Source organism: Dama dama, chromosome 9 (assembly GCF_033118175.1).
Source record: "Dama dama isolate Ldn47 chromosome 9, ASM3311817v1, whole genome shotgun sequence".
NCBI lineage: Eukaryota > Metazoa > Chordata > Mammalia > Artiodactyla > Cervidae > Dama > Dama dama.
This window is the reverse complement of record NC_083689.1, coordinates 67,824,676-67,840,277: the sequence shown is the minus strand read 5'-3', so window position 1 is coordinate 67,840,277 and position 15,602 is coordinate 67,824,676. Positions and strand designations below refer to the sequence as shown.

Here is a 15,602-nt window from a genome sequence, read left to right as displayed (position 1 = left end):
GGGAGCGTTAGAGTCGCACGTGTACCTATTTTAGTAGTACTTGGTGGCATTGAAGAGGCTTCTGGTTTGTATCTTGTTGAAAACGGGAAACTACCAGTTTCCATGTTTAGAAACAGATGCCCTGTGATCTTCAGTTTTCTTCAGTGCCCTTAAACGTATTTGTACCCTGTAGCCTAGTAATTTCGCATGTGAGACAACCATTTTAGGAAACTGGCCTACTAGAAAATATTTTAAACACAACAGTGTTCATTATGGGATTATTTATAATGGGAAAATTTGAAAAGAGCTGAAAAGTTCCATACTGGAAATGGTTAAATCAACAACCTAACCCTGCGTATGGGATATGATGTGTACACATCTATATTTTTTAAAAAGAAAACTATTTGTACATAAAAAATACACCGGAGTATCAACAGTAATTATTTTGGGGGAGTGGAAATAGGATTAATATTTTTCTCCTGTTATTCTACGTTTGCATTTTCCCCAATAAACATTTCTTGCCTTTCTAGTAGGAAAAAATAGAATAAAAATTAATAGAAAAAAAGGCAAGTTTAATAAGATTCTTCCCTTGGAGTTCATAAATTCAAAAGTAAATTGTTGAGCATATAGTGTATATACTAATTTCAGGCTTGGCCACAGGAAGAAAATGAAATATAATCCTAGGCTTAAAAGAGTATAGCTTCTAGCAGGGAAGTTCAGACAAACACACAGAAAAACACCTGGTTATCTGTACAAGGCAGTGTGTGATAATGGTTTCAAACTTGATTGGTATGGATAAGAGCTCCTACATTTTCCATATTTTTTCCCTATATTTTTTCAAAATAGCATTTGCACCTAGCACCAGGGTGCTGCAGTACACAGTTTCTTCTGCACCAGGTTCTCCTATCACCACCCTTCTGGTGGGGAAGGGAATGGGGTCCTTATTCTTGTGGGCTTCCCCCCTGGCTCAATGGGTAAAGAATCCTCCTGCAACACAGGAAACACAGGAGATGCGGGTTAGATTCCTGGGTTGGGAAGATCCCCTGGAGAAGGGAATGACAATCTACTCCAGTACTCTTGCCTGGAGAATCCCATGGACAAAGGAGCCTGGCAGGCTACAGTCCAAAGGGCCACAAAGAGTTGAACACGACTGAGCAACTAGAAGAAAGCCCTAGAAGAAAGTATTGTCTTTCAATACTTTGAGCCCTAGAAGAAAGTATTGTCTGCTCCTTATATCTGTTATTATTTTTTTGTGTGAAGTATTTATTAGAATATGATACCATATCACTGGCCATCATTTATTTGGCCATCTATTTAAAAAAGTTATTTGTTGAAGTATAGTTTTTTTTTAATTAATTTTTTTGGAGTAATGTTGTGTTAGTTCCTCCTTTACAGCAAAATGAATCAGCTTTACGTATACATATGTCCCCTTTTTTGGATTTCCTATATCTGCTACTCCTGTATTCTTGAGTTCTCTTTACTTCTTACTGGGGAATGCCTCCTTACTACAGTCCCATTATAATTAAGAAATCTTTACCTTTCTCCATTCAAATTACTATTCTGTTTCTCTCCTAATTACCTCCAGCCTCTATGTATTTTTGAGGGGGGGGTGGCGCATGCTTTTAACTAGCCTTTACATAGAATTTTGTAGTCTTTCTTCAGGGGAAAGGTGACTAATACAGAAGGGTCAGAGAGATAAAAAGTTACTGTCTTTGAGGATGGAGGAAGGGAGCCATGAGTTAAGGAATCACCTGCTTGCCTGGAAATAGGAATAGCTGTCGGGTGGCCTGGATTACAGGGCTCCAAGAACGGAGAAGCAATGCACTTTGCCAGGCAAGACTCCAGCCTCCTTGACCTTCCCTGAGTTCCCGAGGGTAGACTGGAACAGTTGAGGAGCAGCCTAGAAACCATCTGAGGCAAGATTAAAGAAACCAGAGAAGCTCATCAAGATTAGGAGACCAACTATGTGAGATGAGATTAAAGGAGAACAAGCCCTATTCACACCCTAATCTTGTCAGACCCCATCTTTGACCCACTGTTATAAAAACCCTCCTCAAATTCCCTGGGCTGAGACATAGTTTTTCAAGGCAGAGGCCTGGTGTGTTTCCCTTTTCCTGGCAAAGCAATAAAACTATCCTTTCTGCTTTACCTGCCCCCGCCCCCACCAACCCACAAAAAGAGACAAAACAACAACAAAAGAAACCTTTATCAAAAACTTTCCTTGTGCTATTATATAGATTAGTTACAAATAGTAATATCTGAAAAAAAATTCCAATCTCCTTGCTGGGGGAATAAATCTATAACTCTGGAAAGGAGATATGAATAAATAGTCAGATATTGCAGGAATGAATACAGGAGAGAGCAGATTCTGTGATCTTATCCTGCTTTGTGTAGGATTTAAGATTCTTGAAATGGCCCTGAGAGTCTGACTTACAAGTTTAGGTAATTAATTTACAACATTTGCTTAAGTACTTAGAAATATCTGGTTTTTTGGATTTGTAAGTCTACCCTGTTGGCCATTTCAAATGTTTGAGAAAATCAGGCATATTAAATTAGTAATTGTAGTTGGAAATGTCTAAGGAAATTTGATTAATTAAGGCTGTAAGTCTGTTCAATGTTTAAGGACTGAATCTACTAAACTTAAGAATTAATAGTAATCACAGAACAAGTGAAAGTGATTGTTCTTTATACAAAAAATTTACTACATTTATAATAGAATTGCAAGGTTCATAAGTTGAACTTAAAGTCTTAAAGAAAAGCTAGGTTTTTAAATGGGCAACTAACATTCTTTTCCATACCCAAACCTACCCCCAGGTATTTAAAATAGCAGATCAGTAGCCCCCAGTTTTATAGTTCTAGCTGAGACCTCTCTTCTGAACTCCAGAAAACAACATTCAGCTCTTTGCTTGGAAAGCTTTAGAGGCATTGCAGACCACAATGTTCAAGTTAACTTTTTCTGACATCCAAATCCATAAACTCTAACCGTTATCATCCTTGACTCTCCCTCCCTCTCCCTCTACTTCAAGCCAACCCATCATCAAGGCATTTTCTTCTATTTCCAATAGATATTCAGAATTTCTCCCCTTCATTTTCTACAGCCAGCAGCTCAGCCCAGCCCAGCATGGTCTTTTGCCTGGAATGTTTCACTGGCCTGTACCTAAATCACTCATTCTCTAGGGAGCAAACCTAGACCATGCCACACCCTCCTTAAGGCCCCTCACCAGCTTCCCAGTGCATCCTGGGAGGCTGCCATCTCTTTGCCCTGCTCCTCATTCCTCAGCTCAGTTATTCTTCTTTAAGCTCCTCAAATAAGCCAAGCTCCTTCCTACCTTGAGGGCTTTGAATTGGCAGTTCCCTCTGCCTGAAATGCTGTTCCGCCTGCTCCTCTATTTGAAGGCTTCATCCTTCAAATTTTAATTTAAGTGTCATCTTCCTAGAGAGTCTATCCTGATGAAGAGCAGTTGGTTCCCCCCTGCCCATCACTATTCTTTATTCAGTGTCTTATTATAGCATTCATCACAACTTGTAATTAATTTCTTTTATTATTTTTGTTGTGTGACTATCTCTCCTCATACAGGATAAACTCCATGAAGGCAGGAACTATCCCTGGATTATTTGTTGATGTTGCTCCCCTGCCTGCAACACTAATTCTCCAATTCTGGTGGCCACCAGAGTAGAGAATCAGCCAATATTTTTTCAGTGTTCAACTATGCCAAGGTATTTATTAAGTGAAGAGAATACGAACAGTATATAGAGTAGAAGTTCCATTTGTATTTCAAGAAAATTTTACATGTACATATACACACACATGTATATGAAGGATACACAAGAAACTAGTAATTGTGGTTGCTTCTATAGTGGAGATTGCAGGTCAAGGGAGGAAAGGTAGAAAGAAGTTGAAGTTAATAACCATTTTCCCTAGTTGAATATTTTAGCATGTGACTATATTTCTTATATAATAATAGTAAGAAAAATGCCTCTTTTGGTACTATTAGCAGGCAATATAGAATACCAAAACAGTAAGAAGAATCTCAAAGGCCAGTCATCTAAATGGAATTGTGTTCAGTTGTGTCTGACTCTGTGACCTTATGGACTATAACCCACCAGTCTCGTCTGTCCGTGGGATTTCCCAGGAAGGAATATGGGAGTGGATTGCCATTTCCTTCTCCAGGGGGTCTTCCTGATCCAGGGGCTGAACTGGAGTCTCCTATGGCTCCTGCGTTGGCAGGTGGATTCTTTACCACAGAGCCACCACGGAAGCCCCCGAAATGGTATAAATTTAGCCTCATTTTCCTCATTCCACTGAGGACCTATGAGATCTTCCTGTGACTCTGGCCGTGGTCTGCAGTCTGGCGCTTGAGCGCAGCTCTTGGTATTGTGGATAAGAGCAAGGACTGACTCCTTACTCAGAAGCACTTGGTTTGAATCCCAGCTCTGCCACTTTACTCGCTGAGAACCGTTGACAGCTTAAACTTTAAGAGTCTGAGTTTTCTCCATCTGTAAAATGAGATGATGGTTCAGTGGTAAAGAATCTACCTGGAAAGCAGGAGACACAGGAGACTCAAGTTTGATCCCTGGGTCAGGAAGGTCCCCTGAAGAAGGGAATGGCAACTGACTCCAGTATTCATACCTGAAAAATCCCATGAACAGAGGAGCCTGGCGGGCTACAGTCCATGGGGTTGCCAAGAGTCGGACATGACAGCGATTAATCTCTCGTTTACAGGATTTTGAAAGTGAAAGTGAAGTTGCTCAGTCATGTCTGGCTTATTGCGACCCCAAGGACTATAGCCTACCAGGTTCTCCATCCATGGGATTTTCCAGGCAAGAACACTGGAGTGGGTTGCCATTTCCTTCTCCAGGGGATCTTCCTGACCCAGGGATTGAACCCAGGTCTCCTGCACTGCAGGCAGATGCTTTCCCTTCTGAGCCACCAGTGAAGCTCAAATGTGATTAATGTAAAGCACTTAGCACAATGTCTAGCACATAGTAAGTGCTCAATAAATGGCAGTTATTATTTCGTATGTTGCATGCTAACACCTCTAAACTTCCTACTGAGCTCAGGTTTCTGCATGTTAGGGAAGGAGACATCATATGACAAGATGGCAGGGTAGCACTGCTTATCTGCCAACTGTTTGGCTTCTACATGGGTAGTCTCCATATCCATCTACCCAGCAATAATTGGGAAATTTTGATTATTTTATTGCATCTTAATCTCATAAAATTCTGTGAATGGAAACATGAAAGTTCTAACAGTAGTGATGTGACATATTTGCATACCAAGTGAGAGCCACAAATCCACAGAATGAGAGGAAATGTTCATAAATCACATATACAAAGAGCCTGTACACAGAATACATAGCACAACTCAAAAAGACAAGCCAGTTAAAAAGTGGACAAAGGGTCTGAATAGACACTTCTCCAAAGAGAGTATACAGATGACCAATAAGCACATGAAAAGATGCTCAGCATCACTAACTGTTAGGGAAAAGTAAATGAAAGCCACACTAACATATTGCTTCACACCTACTAGAATGGCCACAGTCAATAAGACGGACCACAGCAAATACTGGTGAGGATCTGAAGAAACTGAAAAGTGTATCTGTTGGTATAAATGCAAAATGGTGACGCCGCTGTGGGAGACAGTTCAGCAGTTCCTCAAAATGTTAAACACAGAATTACCAGATGACCTAGCAATTCCACTTTTAGGTCTCTACCTGAGAAACAAATGCATATATCCACACAAAAACCTGTATGTGAATGTTCATAGCAGCATTATTCACATGGCCCAAAATGTAGAAACAACCCAAAAATCTATCAACTGGTGAACAGACAAAGAAAATGTGGTCTACCCAGACATCTATAAAAAGGAATCAAGTATTGATACGCGCTACAATATGTATGAACTTTGAAAACATGCTAAGGGAAAGCCAAACACAAATGGTCACATATTTTATGATTCCATTTATGTGAAATGTCCAGAAAAGTTAAATCCATAGAGACCGTAAGATTTAGTGGTTGCCAGCAGCTCAGGGACTTGGGGGGTTGAGTGTTGGAGGGGAGTGATTGCCCATGGGTACAGGGTTTCTTTCTAGGGGGACAAGTGTTCTGGAACTAGGAAGTGGTAATGGCTTCATAACCTTGTGAATATACTAAGAACATTGAGCTCTGTACTTTAAATGGGTGAATTAAAGCTCAATAAAGCTGTTCTAAAAAGGAAAAAAGGATACCATTAATTCTTTATAATTGATACAGAAACAATTAGATTTGTTGAAAGGATCAATCTTTAGCCTCCACTAAATATTCTTAAGCCTGTTTTTTGATTTGTGAAGGGAAACAATCAAACTGAAGATATATTAGCCAAGACTGAATATATATCACCCAAGATTGTGTCCAAAAATGCAGGTGTAATTGGCAGTGTTATACCACGTTTTATTACCTAGGAACAGATGTGCTCTGTTGACAGAATACATTTGTTGTTTGACTTTTGACGTTAGTCACATTTTCAGAAGTGAATTTATGTATGGACTTAGGGGCCTGTGTATACTCTGTCACAGGGAAGGCAAATGTTCCCTTAGCCCTATCCACTTCTTTCTTCAATGCCAGGTCACCAAGCAAGTTTCTAAGGAATAATTCAGCTGAGACTAGGAGACTGCATGTAATTATTTGGCTCACTGGAAAATTCTAATGCCCATAAAAAAAGTCAACTTTTGATTTATCAATCGTCTGTGAGTGTGATCAGAAAAAAGCCCTAGAAAGCAGTTTCATTTTGGTCTTAACTAAATACACAACTAATGCTGACATGAATAATGAGTGTTAATAAATCTCACAAAACTAAAATTCGAGAGGGAAGTATTTGGTTCATCATGGCTCAACAATTTCCAAAGTCTGAATCAGTTCTTCTAAGAGCTAGGGATAAAATGGTGACCAGTACAGAAAGAGCCTTACCCTCATGAAGTCCAGTGAAGGAGAAAGACATCAAACACCCAAACAAAGAAATAAAATAACAATTAAAATAATCCTCATTCACTAACTTCTTGTTTGCAAATTCTTCTACTCACTAAAATATAAGCTCAAAACTGATACTTGGGGCATGTTTTAAAGGCTACTTTAATTAATTAGTTAATTAATTAATTTGGCTGTGCCCCGAGACATGTGGGTTCTTAGTTCCCTGACCAGGGATCGAACCTGCGCCCCTGCATTGCAAGTGTGGAGTCTTAACCACTGGACTGCTAGGGAAAGTCCCCTTGCTGCAGTTTTGAGGTCACTTGTGGACATGTTCATGTGTAGAATGGTGAAAAACATGAGTTGCCCAACATGCATGTTCCCAGCTGTGGTCAATTGAGCGCTCACACTGTAAACAAGAGTCCTCTTGCCAGTATTCTGTGCCACATTTTTTACATTTTTGTGCTTTTGTTGGTGATTTTGATTTTTAGATGTCCTGTAAGCATAGTGCTGAGGTGCTGTCTCGTGTTCCTAAGAAGGCCGGGTTGTGCCTGATGGAGAAAAGATATATGTTAGATCAGTTTCATTGCAGCTTGAGTTATAGTGTTGTTGTTGGCTGTGAGTTCAACGTGAATGAACTAATGATCTATATGAAATGAGGTGTCTTTAAACAGAAATACGCATAAAACAAGGTTATGTATTGATAGCGTGATGACAGTGTGGTGACCAGAGGCTGGAGGAACCTAACCCTGTGCTTCCCCTGGGAGCCATAGTTCTGGGTTCACTCATTTGGCGTCCAAAGCAACTTTAGTGAACAAAACTACTGTGCATCATGGGAGTGGACTGTTTTGTCAGGATAAGCAAGAGAAGGGGAGCTACAGAGCTGCTGAGAAAGAGTGAATGATGTGTGTGTGTCTATTCTCCATAGAGAGGGCTCTTGAGTGAGGCCTCTGACAGCTGAGCTGAGACCCAAAGGGGGAAAAGAAGCTGCCGAGCAGGTGGAGAACATTCCGAGCAGAGGGACCAGTGGCGTCTGGAGATGGGAAGGCCTTGGCCTGTGTGGGCACCTGATGGATGATGTGGGTGATGGAGAAGTGGCCAAGAGCGAGCTCCAAAGGAGCTTTGGGGCCTGGCTAAGAAGTTTGGGTTTTATTCTAAAGGCCTGTAGTAAATCATGTAAGCTGCAGAATTCAATCAACAAAGAGGTACTGAAACATGGACTGTGGGCTTGTACCCCTCCCAGCAGGGCTCCGGTACCCACACAGGCCAGGGCTTTTCTGTCTCCAGGCCCCACTGGTCCCTCTGCTGCAAGCACTTCAGCTCTATGCTTGCAGGGCATCGTAAAACCAAAACCACCCACAAAAGCACAAAAATGTAAGAAGCGCGGCACAGAGTAAGATGGCAAGAAGGACTCTTGTTTACGGTGTGAGAGCTGAATTGACCTCATTTGGGAACTTGCATGTTGGGCGACTCCAATCTTTCACCACTCTACACATGCACATGTCCACAAGTGACCTCAAGATTGCAACAAGGGGACTTTCCCTAGTGGTCCAGTGGTTTAAGACTCCACACTTTCAATGCAGGGGGCTCAGGTTCAATCCCTGGTCAGGGAACTAAGATCCCAGTGGAAGCTGCAACATGTAGACAGTCCAGGTGGAGTCAAGTAATTTTTCCCCTCACCTGCCTGGGTCCTCCTTTGTTCTTATCAAGAGATGTAAGAGGGTGCAGGTGGTGCCTTATTCACCTCTGTCTTTCCCAGGCCAAGGACAGAGCTGGGATTTACTACTCTGGGCACAGACCAAGGGCCACCATAAGCCCACAGAATATGTTTCAGTACATGTTTGCTGGCTGAATTCTGCAGCTGTGTAGAAACCATGGCGAGGACTTTTCTTAGAACCTGGACAAATTTGGCATTTAGGTCTCTGCCTCCCAGGCTGACTGACAGGCCAATGGTGGGGGAGCTGAGCTCCCAGCTCCAGCAAAGGCAGACCCACCATCCCCTTCTCTCCATCCCCAGGCAGGAGCTGGCAGGAGATCAGACGCTGCTTCAGTTCCAAGGAGCTCATGAACAAAGGCTGTAAAAGTTGCTAAGAAACCTGCTTTTTCTGAGGGCTCACCGTGTTCCTTTGTTTCTGTGGCGTTCTGTTGTGAGAGTGGGTGTGAAGTGTGCCCAGGGCTGTCACTATGCCAGCCCCAAACCAAGTCAGACTTGAAGGCAAAGAGCTGCAGACTGCCCTGAGCACCATCCGGGAAGCCAGGTATGCTAAGGCTGGAAAAGAGGAGGCAGCTGCCTGAGGCCAGAGATTGGCAGAACTGTGAGCAGCTGCAGGAAGCCAGCTCTGGATGCCGACTCTTGGACCCACTCCACCAGAAGCCCAGAAACCTGAGGGTGGGAGACACCAATAAGAGAATCGGGAGGGGACCCCACTTCCTAGTTGAACTTGGAAAATAAATCCGTAACAAAATCTGGGCCATTTCAAAATATGAGAGGCAAGATCTAGAGGACTAGAAGGTTCCAGGCTGACCTTTATTTAACTTGCTCCCCTTCTTCTCATGGCTGTAAGGAGAACCTGAGGCCCAGGAAAGAGAAAGGACTTGCTCAGGGACACACAGCATCTAACAGAGAGGAGAACTCACTCTAGGGTCTGTGGGCTGTGAGTGTTAATTTGAGACTAGACCATTCATCCATTTGTCCATTTGTCAAGTACTTACTGAACCCTTACTAAGTGCCAGGCCCCAAAGCCCCAACCCCAATCACACAAGGAGAAAAAAAAAAGGATGCAAACCTTTGAGCAAATTGCCACATTCTCTGAATCTGTTTCCCAGTAAGCATGCAACAACACGAAGGGGCTCCCACTGTGTGTGTGTGGCTACGTGCTCTACTTACCTTGGAATCTCTGCTCGCGTGTAGTGCTGGGAGGACAGGAGCTGAAATGGATGAGACACGTGAGGGCCAGCTGCCCTGGATTTGTCACTCTGCAGGCTCCAGGTCCTAGTACGTGCCCACCACCTTGAGCAACTCATTCCTGGCTCTAGGCTTCAGTTCAAGGGCACAGTTTATGCTCTCTCTGCCTCAAACCTTTAATGGTTCCTGCTGCCTTTGAATTAAAGATCAGAGACCCTGTAACATGGCCCACAGGGCCCCAGAGGGTCTGGCTTGGTTTGCCTCCTTCCTCTCTCCTCTCTCCCCCACTCTGCACCAGCCTCTCAGACCTTCATACCTATCACGATGCTACACAGGGTGTTTGGCCATGTTGCCCCTACACCTGGAATGTTCTCTCCTTTTGAAAAAAAAAGTGAAGTGAAAGTGTTAGTCGCTCAGTTGTGTGATCCGATGGACTGTAGCTGACTAGGTTTCTCTGTCTGTGAAATTCTGCAGGTGAGAATACTGGAGTCAGTTGCCATCCCCTTCTCCAGGGAATCTTCCTGACCCAGGGATAGAACCTGGTTCTCATGCATTGCAGGCAGGTGGTTTATTTACTGTCTGAGCTATCATGGAAGCCCCCACTTTATTTCCTAGTAAATTCTTTAAAGATACCATTGAAACATTTATAATTTATGGGTGTTTATAAAAGATTTTCAAACAAACAAGAAATGCAAGTTATGAAAGATAGTATCTACTTTCTTGGTCCAGGGCTCAAACCTGCAGAGATTCCGGGTCTGTAAAGGAACCTTCTCCAAGCCACAGCCCACAGCGCCCTCTAGTGGGCTGTGAATGACAGCACCAGGAGAGCTTCTGCTCATGGTCTCCAGCATCCCCACACCAAGACTCAACTACAGGAGCTCAGGCGGAAGAACCATGGGAAAACTCCCTTCAGGGTGTAATACTGGGACCTAGCTGGGGGGCAGGATTTGCATAAGATCTCACCTTGCACAGCAGGGCCAGCCAGGGTTCTTTCCAGCACATGGTATTATGTAATCCAACCCTCAAAAGCTTTGATAATCCAACCCTCATGATGCTTTGGTATGCGGGGACTTGTGGCTCATGGGTGAGCGCAGGAAATGAGCTAAGCTTGTTTCATGTTGTCACTGAAATCCTCCACTCTTGGGTGTAGTCTGCAAGGTCCTTTGTGGGCTACCTGGGCTAAGTCTGTGAGCTCACCTCCTTCCCCGCCTCCAACACAGGAACTCCTTCCTGCCTCAGGATCTCTGCACTGGCCATTCTCTTTGCCCAGAATGCTCCTCCCCAGACTGCCTCTTGGCTCAGACTCCCTTCTTGTCATTCAGCTCTCACAGAGGCATTCCCTGACTACCCTGCTTCATGTTGATCCCCACTCCAGTCTCTAAAATACCTTGTTTTATAACCTCCATGGCCCTATTCACATCTGCAATCATCGTGGTGAGCTGTCTGTGGTCTGCCTTCCTCCTTAGAATGATGGCTGTAGGGAATTTATCCAGGACCCAGCAGACACCCTGAGTGGGTGCGTGCTCAATGAATACACAGGGAATGAAGGACTGGAGAAAGGCGCAGACAAGGAATTAGCCAGAGACCACGTTAGAGAAAAGTCTGGAGGTTTACTCAACAACAGTCACAATCACAGTTGTACATGGTAAGTCAGGTCTTCACAAAGGCTCACTTTTCCAGGCAGGAGATGAGAGGCTGGCGGTCTTAAGCTTTCTCTATGGAATCCCACATCTGACCTCTCAGATATTCCCTGCGTGTAATCCCTCTGGGATCCTCCTTCAAGTCTGAAACACAGCAGGAACCCAGCCCTGTGGGCCGGCACGGCTGAATCAAAGACATTTTGAGAGCAAACGTTAAGAGGACTTTGTCGCTTGGAATGTAGGTGCAACTCCCACCCCAGAGGTGACAGTGGGCTTTGGCACAAGATCTAGTTAGAACTAAAGTATTACTTGAATTTTTAAAAAAAGCATCAGTTGAAAGCAGAAAAGAATTCCAGGACAGGACCCACTCCTTGCCCTTCTCCCATACTTAGAAATCCTCAGAAAACTTAATCAAAGTTGCACTGCCTCCTAAGAATGACAGAGATCACCCAATCTGTGCAAACCAGGGATCTCTGAAGCAAGGTGTCCGGATTTCTCAGTTACTTCTGTAAAGTGCTTTGCCGCTCCTTTGAAACTTCAGAGATTAGAGACATAGAGATGTATACCCAAAAATATGGAGCCATCTTCAAGGACATCACCTATTTCTTAAAGAGAAAAAGAAATTCAACAGGTGGTGAATATAATGTGGACTTTGGGAATCCATATTCTACATCTCCAAAAAGAATCATTCTTTCTCCCCAGGTCCTGAGGTTGCATCCCTCATCAGATCTCTTCTGTGGATGTACTCCCTTCTGACTCTGAGTTATTTCTTCCAAAAATGGGGAACTGATAGCTCCTGGATGGTTTTAAAAGTTGAAAGCTCCAGCTGGAAGCACAAGGTGGAATGGCTTTTCTCACACGTGCCCACACACTTAGCATTACCTCCATGGCCTTGAACTTACTGGGAAGATGCTCTTTGCATTCTGAAGTGTTCCTGTAGTCCCCCTTTGGAAAGGCTGCTGGGGGCCACACAGGTGTGATACTTTGTAGGCACACTCTGTTTTGTGACGTCATGCTCAGAAGAAAGGCTTTAGAGGAGAAGGGTCCACATTCTCACCATCACCTGGCTGACAGCACCTCCACAGTCTCACAGATCCTTGAGACAGGTGGTTTTCCAAAATGAAGACACAACAATGAATGGCTATTATGTGCGAATGGTTGGTCTGTTAATGAATGGACTTCTCTCCTTCCTTCCCTGATTACAAGCTATGTCAAGTCTCGGCACCCACAGATGTGGGTTCAGCAATTGCAAATGTCCAAGTGCTCAGAGGATCTACCCATCCCTTGTTGAGGGTGCAAAACCAGCCTCAAAAGGAGAACCAAAGGATAGAAAAGAGGACACATGAAGACTGCTTGCCACCGCTCCCGCTTTCCACATGCATCCTGGTCTTGCCGAGAACACTGTCACCTGCTGGAGTGGGACCTATTGCAAATCTAATCGCTGGGGGTGGGATGGGGGCTGCAGATGTGGCTTCCAAACAGGCCCCTCTCCCAGGGGTGGCTGAGACCCTTCTTGGCCATGGATTAAAAGAGCCATCCAGTTGCCTTTAAATTCAGGGTGTTACACGCATTGAATGGAATAACACCTGGCCCTCTGGCCCTTGGGTGGCATTGCTGTTTCAGATACTGCTCTAGGCCCAACGCCTCCTGCTTGAAATCAGACATTAGGAAACACACACTCATCCAACAGGGATTGCACACATCACCAAAAAGGTACCCCACCCCCCCCAACCCTGCCCCTTTACATCTAGCAAGGCACTAGGAAATGATTCAAGTTTAGGGATTGGCTGTACGTTTGCATGTTTTTCTTTTTAAAAGGCACAGTTTTCATTTTAATATCGCTGCATTACTTCTGATGATGAATCCTACCTCAATTCTCCCAAATTGCAACACTCTTGCTTTCTTAGATTCTGGAAGGGGCCACATCTTTTGACTCCTTCCTAAAGAGGGTTACTGCTAAAAGGTATAGCACTCACTTGGAAAAGACAAGATGGACAAGCAAGCTTTGTAAGCGTGGGGCCGCCTCTCCTGCAGACAGGGGGCCAGAGTGGGACCTGTGCTGAGGCAGAAGGTGGAAGCGAGGCTTTGCCCGCTGCACGCTTCATTGGGGCGGTGGTGGCTGGGAGAGTTTACTTCCCTCCCCAGATAACTGACGAGATCAGCCAGCATCTCAAAGGCAGATCCGTGGCTCTGCTCCCAGATTTATGTCTCAGTTATTTCACTGGTAAATAACACAATCGAGAGGCTCAACTCTAATTGGAACACGGATTTGAAGGACTTCCTGGGCTAGCTGGCGGGAGCAACGGGCTGTAGACTGCGATTTCTATTTCTGAATCAGTGGGTGGCAGGCTGGTTAGAGAAACACTTCCTATTAGTTTGGGAGCCCTCTGGGAGTTTGACACATAATTAACAAAGCAAAAGGTAAACACAGAGGCCCGTCAAGGAGCGGAGTGCATATCTGTTTGTGGGACACTGGGGTGTTCACTGCAGCCGTGACTGTGGTGGGGGTGGCACAGCTTCTGGCCTGGGCTGAGGACTGCGTCACACCCAGGTCTCTGGTATGAGCGGATGGACGTGGGTTCCCCACCCGTCCCCCAACACCACCAACCTTGGACTTCACAGATTGTTTCTAGGCTAGGGGCTGCCTCAAAAGTTTTACAGTTGACGGGCTCCTTCAATCACAGCATTCCAGAAATCCATACTGGATGCTAAAATACCAGAATCCTATGTGGCACTCTAGTTGGTGACCCAAATACAGAGTTCTTTAAAAATTCTAGAATTCCATATGAGAACCAGAACCACAATGAGTCGGGGCTGGACAACCTGCCTGCAGTCCACCTCAGCGGCCTCTGGACTTTGTGAGGCCAGCACGTCACACCTCTGATCCTGTTGAGGCAGGCAGCTGCCCGAGGGAGGGAGGGAGAGAGAGAGAGAGATGGAAGTGCTGATGGGGAAAATTCAAGCAGAATTTCTAGTTTGGAGGTCTTCTACTATGCCTGCGCCACAGATTCAAGGCCATCTGAAACCCAGTCCTGAAGAGCTGGTGGCCGGACTGTCCTCGAGCCTGGAGAGCACTGAAATGGGCATCTTGAGCACCCTGAGAGCCAGGAGGAGACGCCCGGGCTGTCCACGGTGGCAAAGGAGGACCACGCTTCTGCCCCAGGCCTGACAGTTGGCCGGCGGTCAGTACTGAACTCGGAGGGCCCCAGGCACAGCTTCTAACTGCATCTCCTTGGGTCATGACAGAAAACAGATGCCGGGTAGTAACTGCAGTTATCCCAAGCTGGGGCCAAAATGAAAAGGCTGAAACCAATGGCCCCGAGAAAGACTCTTGCCCTTCTGTTGCTGATGAGTGGCACTGTTGCTTAAAGTTGGCGCCTACAGACACAACTTGCCTCTCTCTCGCTAAAGGACCATCATGGATGAGCCAGCTGAAGCTCAGGCAGCCTTGGAGGATTGTGTTTTGGGTGCCCGAGGGCTACCCTGGCATTCCTCCCGTGTACCGCTCAAGGGAACGTGATGACAGGGTGAAAGGGCTCTCCCGGGTTTCCACGCCACTGCCAGGGGTGCAGCGGGCTCTGCTCTGGAGTGGCGCCTCTCGTGGGGTCTGTTCTCCATGCCTCCACCACTTGGGGCCTGCAGGGCTGGGCAGACACCCAGCCCAGCTTCAAGAGCCCCCCTCTGCCATGACCTGGCTGGCCAGCACCTTGTACAGAATGGGGGAGCCCTGGGAGCCCCGCCTTCCTCTGGAGAGGCAGGCTGCAGGGAGTGCTGGAGGGGACCCCGCCTGGCTCACTGCGGGAACGTGAGGGCTCACAGTTCAGGGCTCAATAGCTTCAGTTGCTATTGAATTTTTCCAAGACTGTGGAGTTGGTGTGTTCAAACAGCCACTGCTGGGTGGAAGAGGAGGGGTTGCAGGCGTTCATGAAGATCCTGTGGTCACTTTCACTGCAGTCCATGCAACTGCCACTGACGGGGTGGTACAGGGTCTGGTCCTGTGAAACAGGCAGGGAGGGGGTCAGCTGGGCCGTGCTGGGCAAGTGAGCACAAGCAGCAGCAATAACGGCGAGGGGGCGGGGGGGTGGGGACCGGGGGTGGGGCTCGCAGGCCTGCCTGGCTCGCCTCCCCACCACACA

General features: G+C 45.6%; 1 protein-coding gene across 1 annotated transcript in view; it reads right to left on the bottom strand.

The window, feature by feature from the left end:
* Window positions 1-11,416: 11,416 nt before the first annotated feature.
* Window positions 11,417-15,602, bottom strand: part of GALNT10 (polypeptide N-acetylgalactosaminyltransferase 10) — a 214,504-nt gene continuing 210,318 nt past the window's right edge. Inside the window, exon 12 of the mRNA XM_061151795.1 lies at window positions 11,417-15,461. Within this exon, the coding sequence (XP_061007778.1) occupies window positions 15,303-15,461 (159 nt within the window). The 3' untranslated portion in view covers window positions 11,417-15,302. The remainder of the gene's footprint in view (window positions 15,462-15,602) is intronic.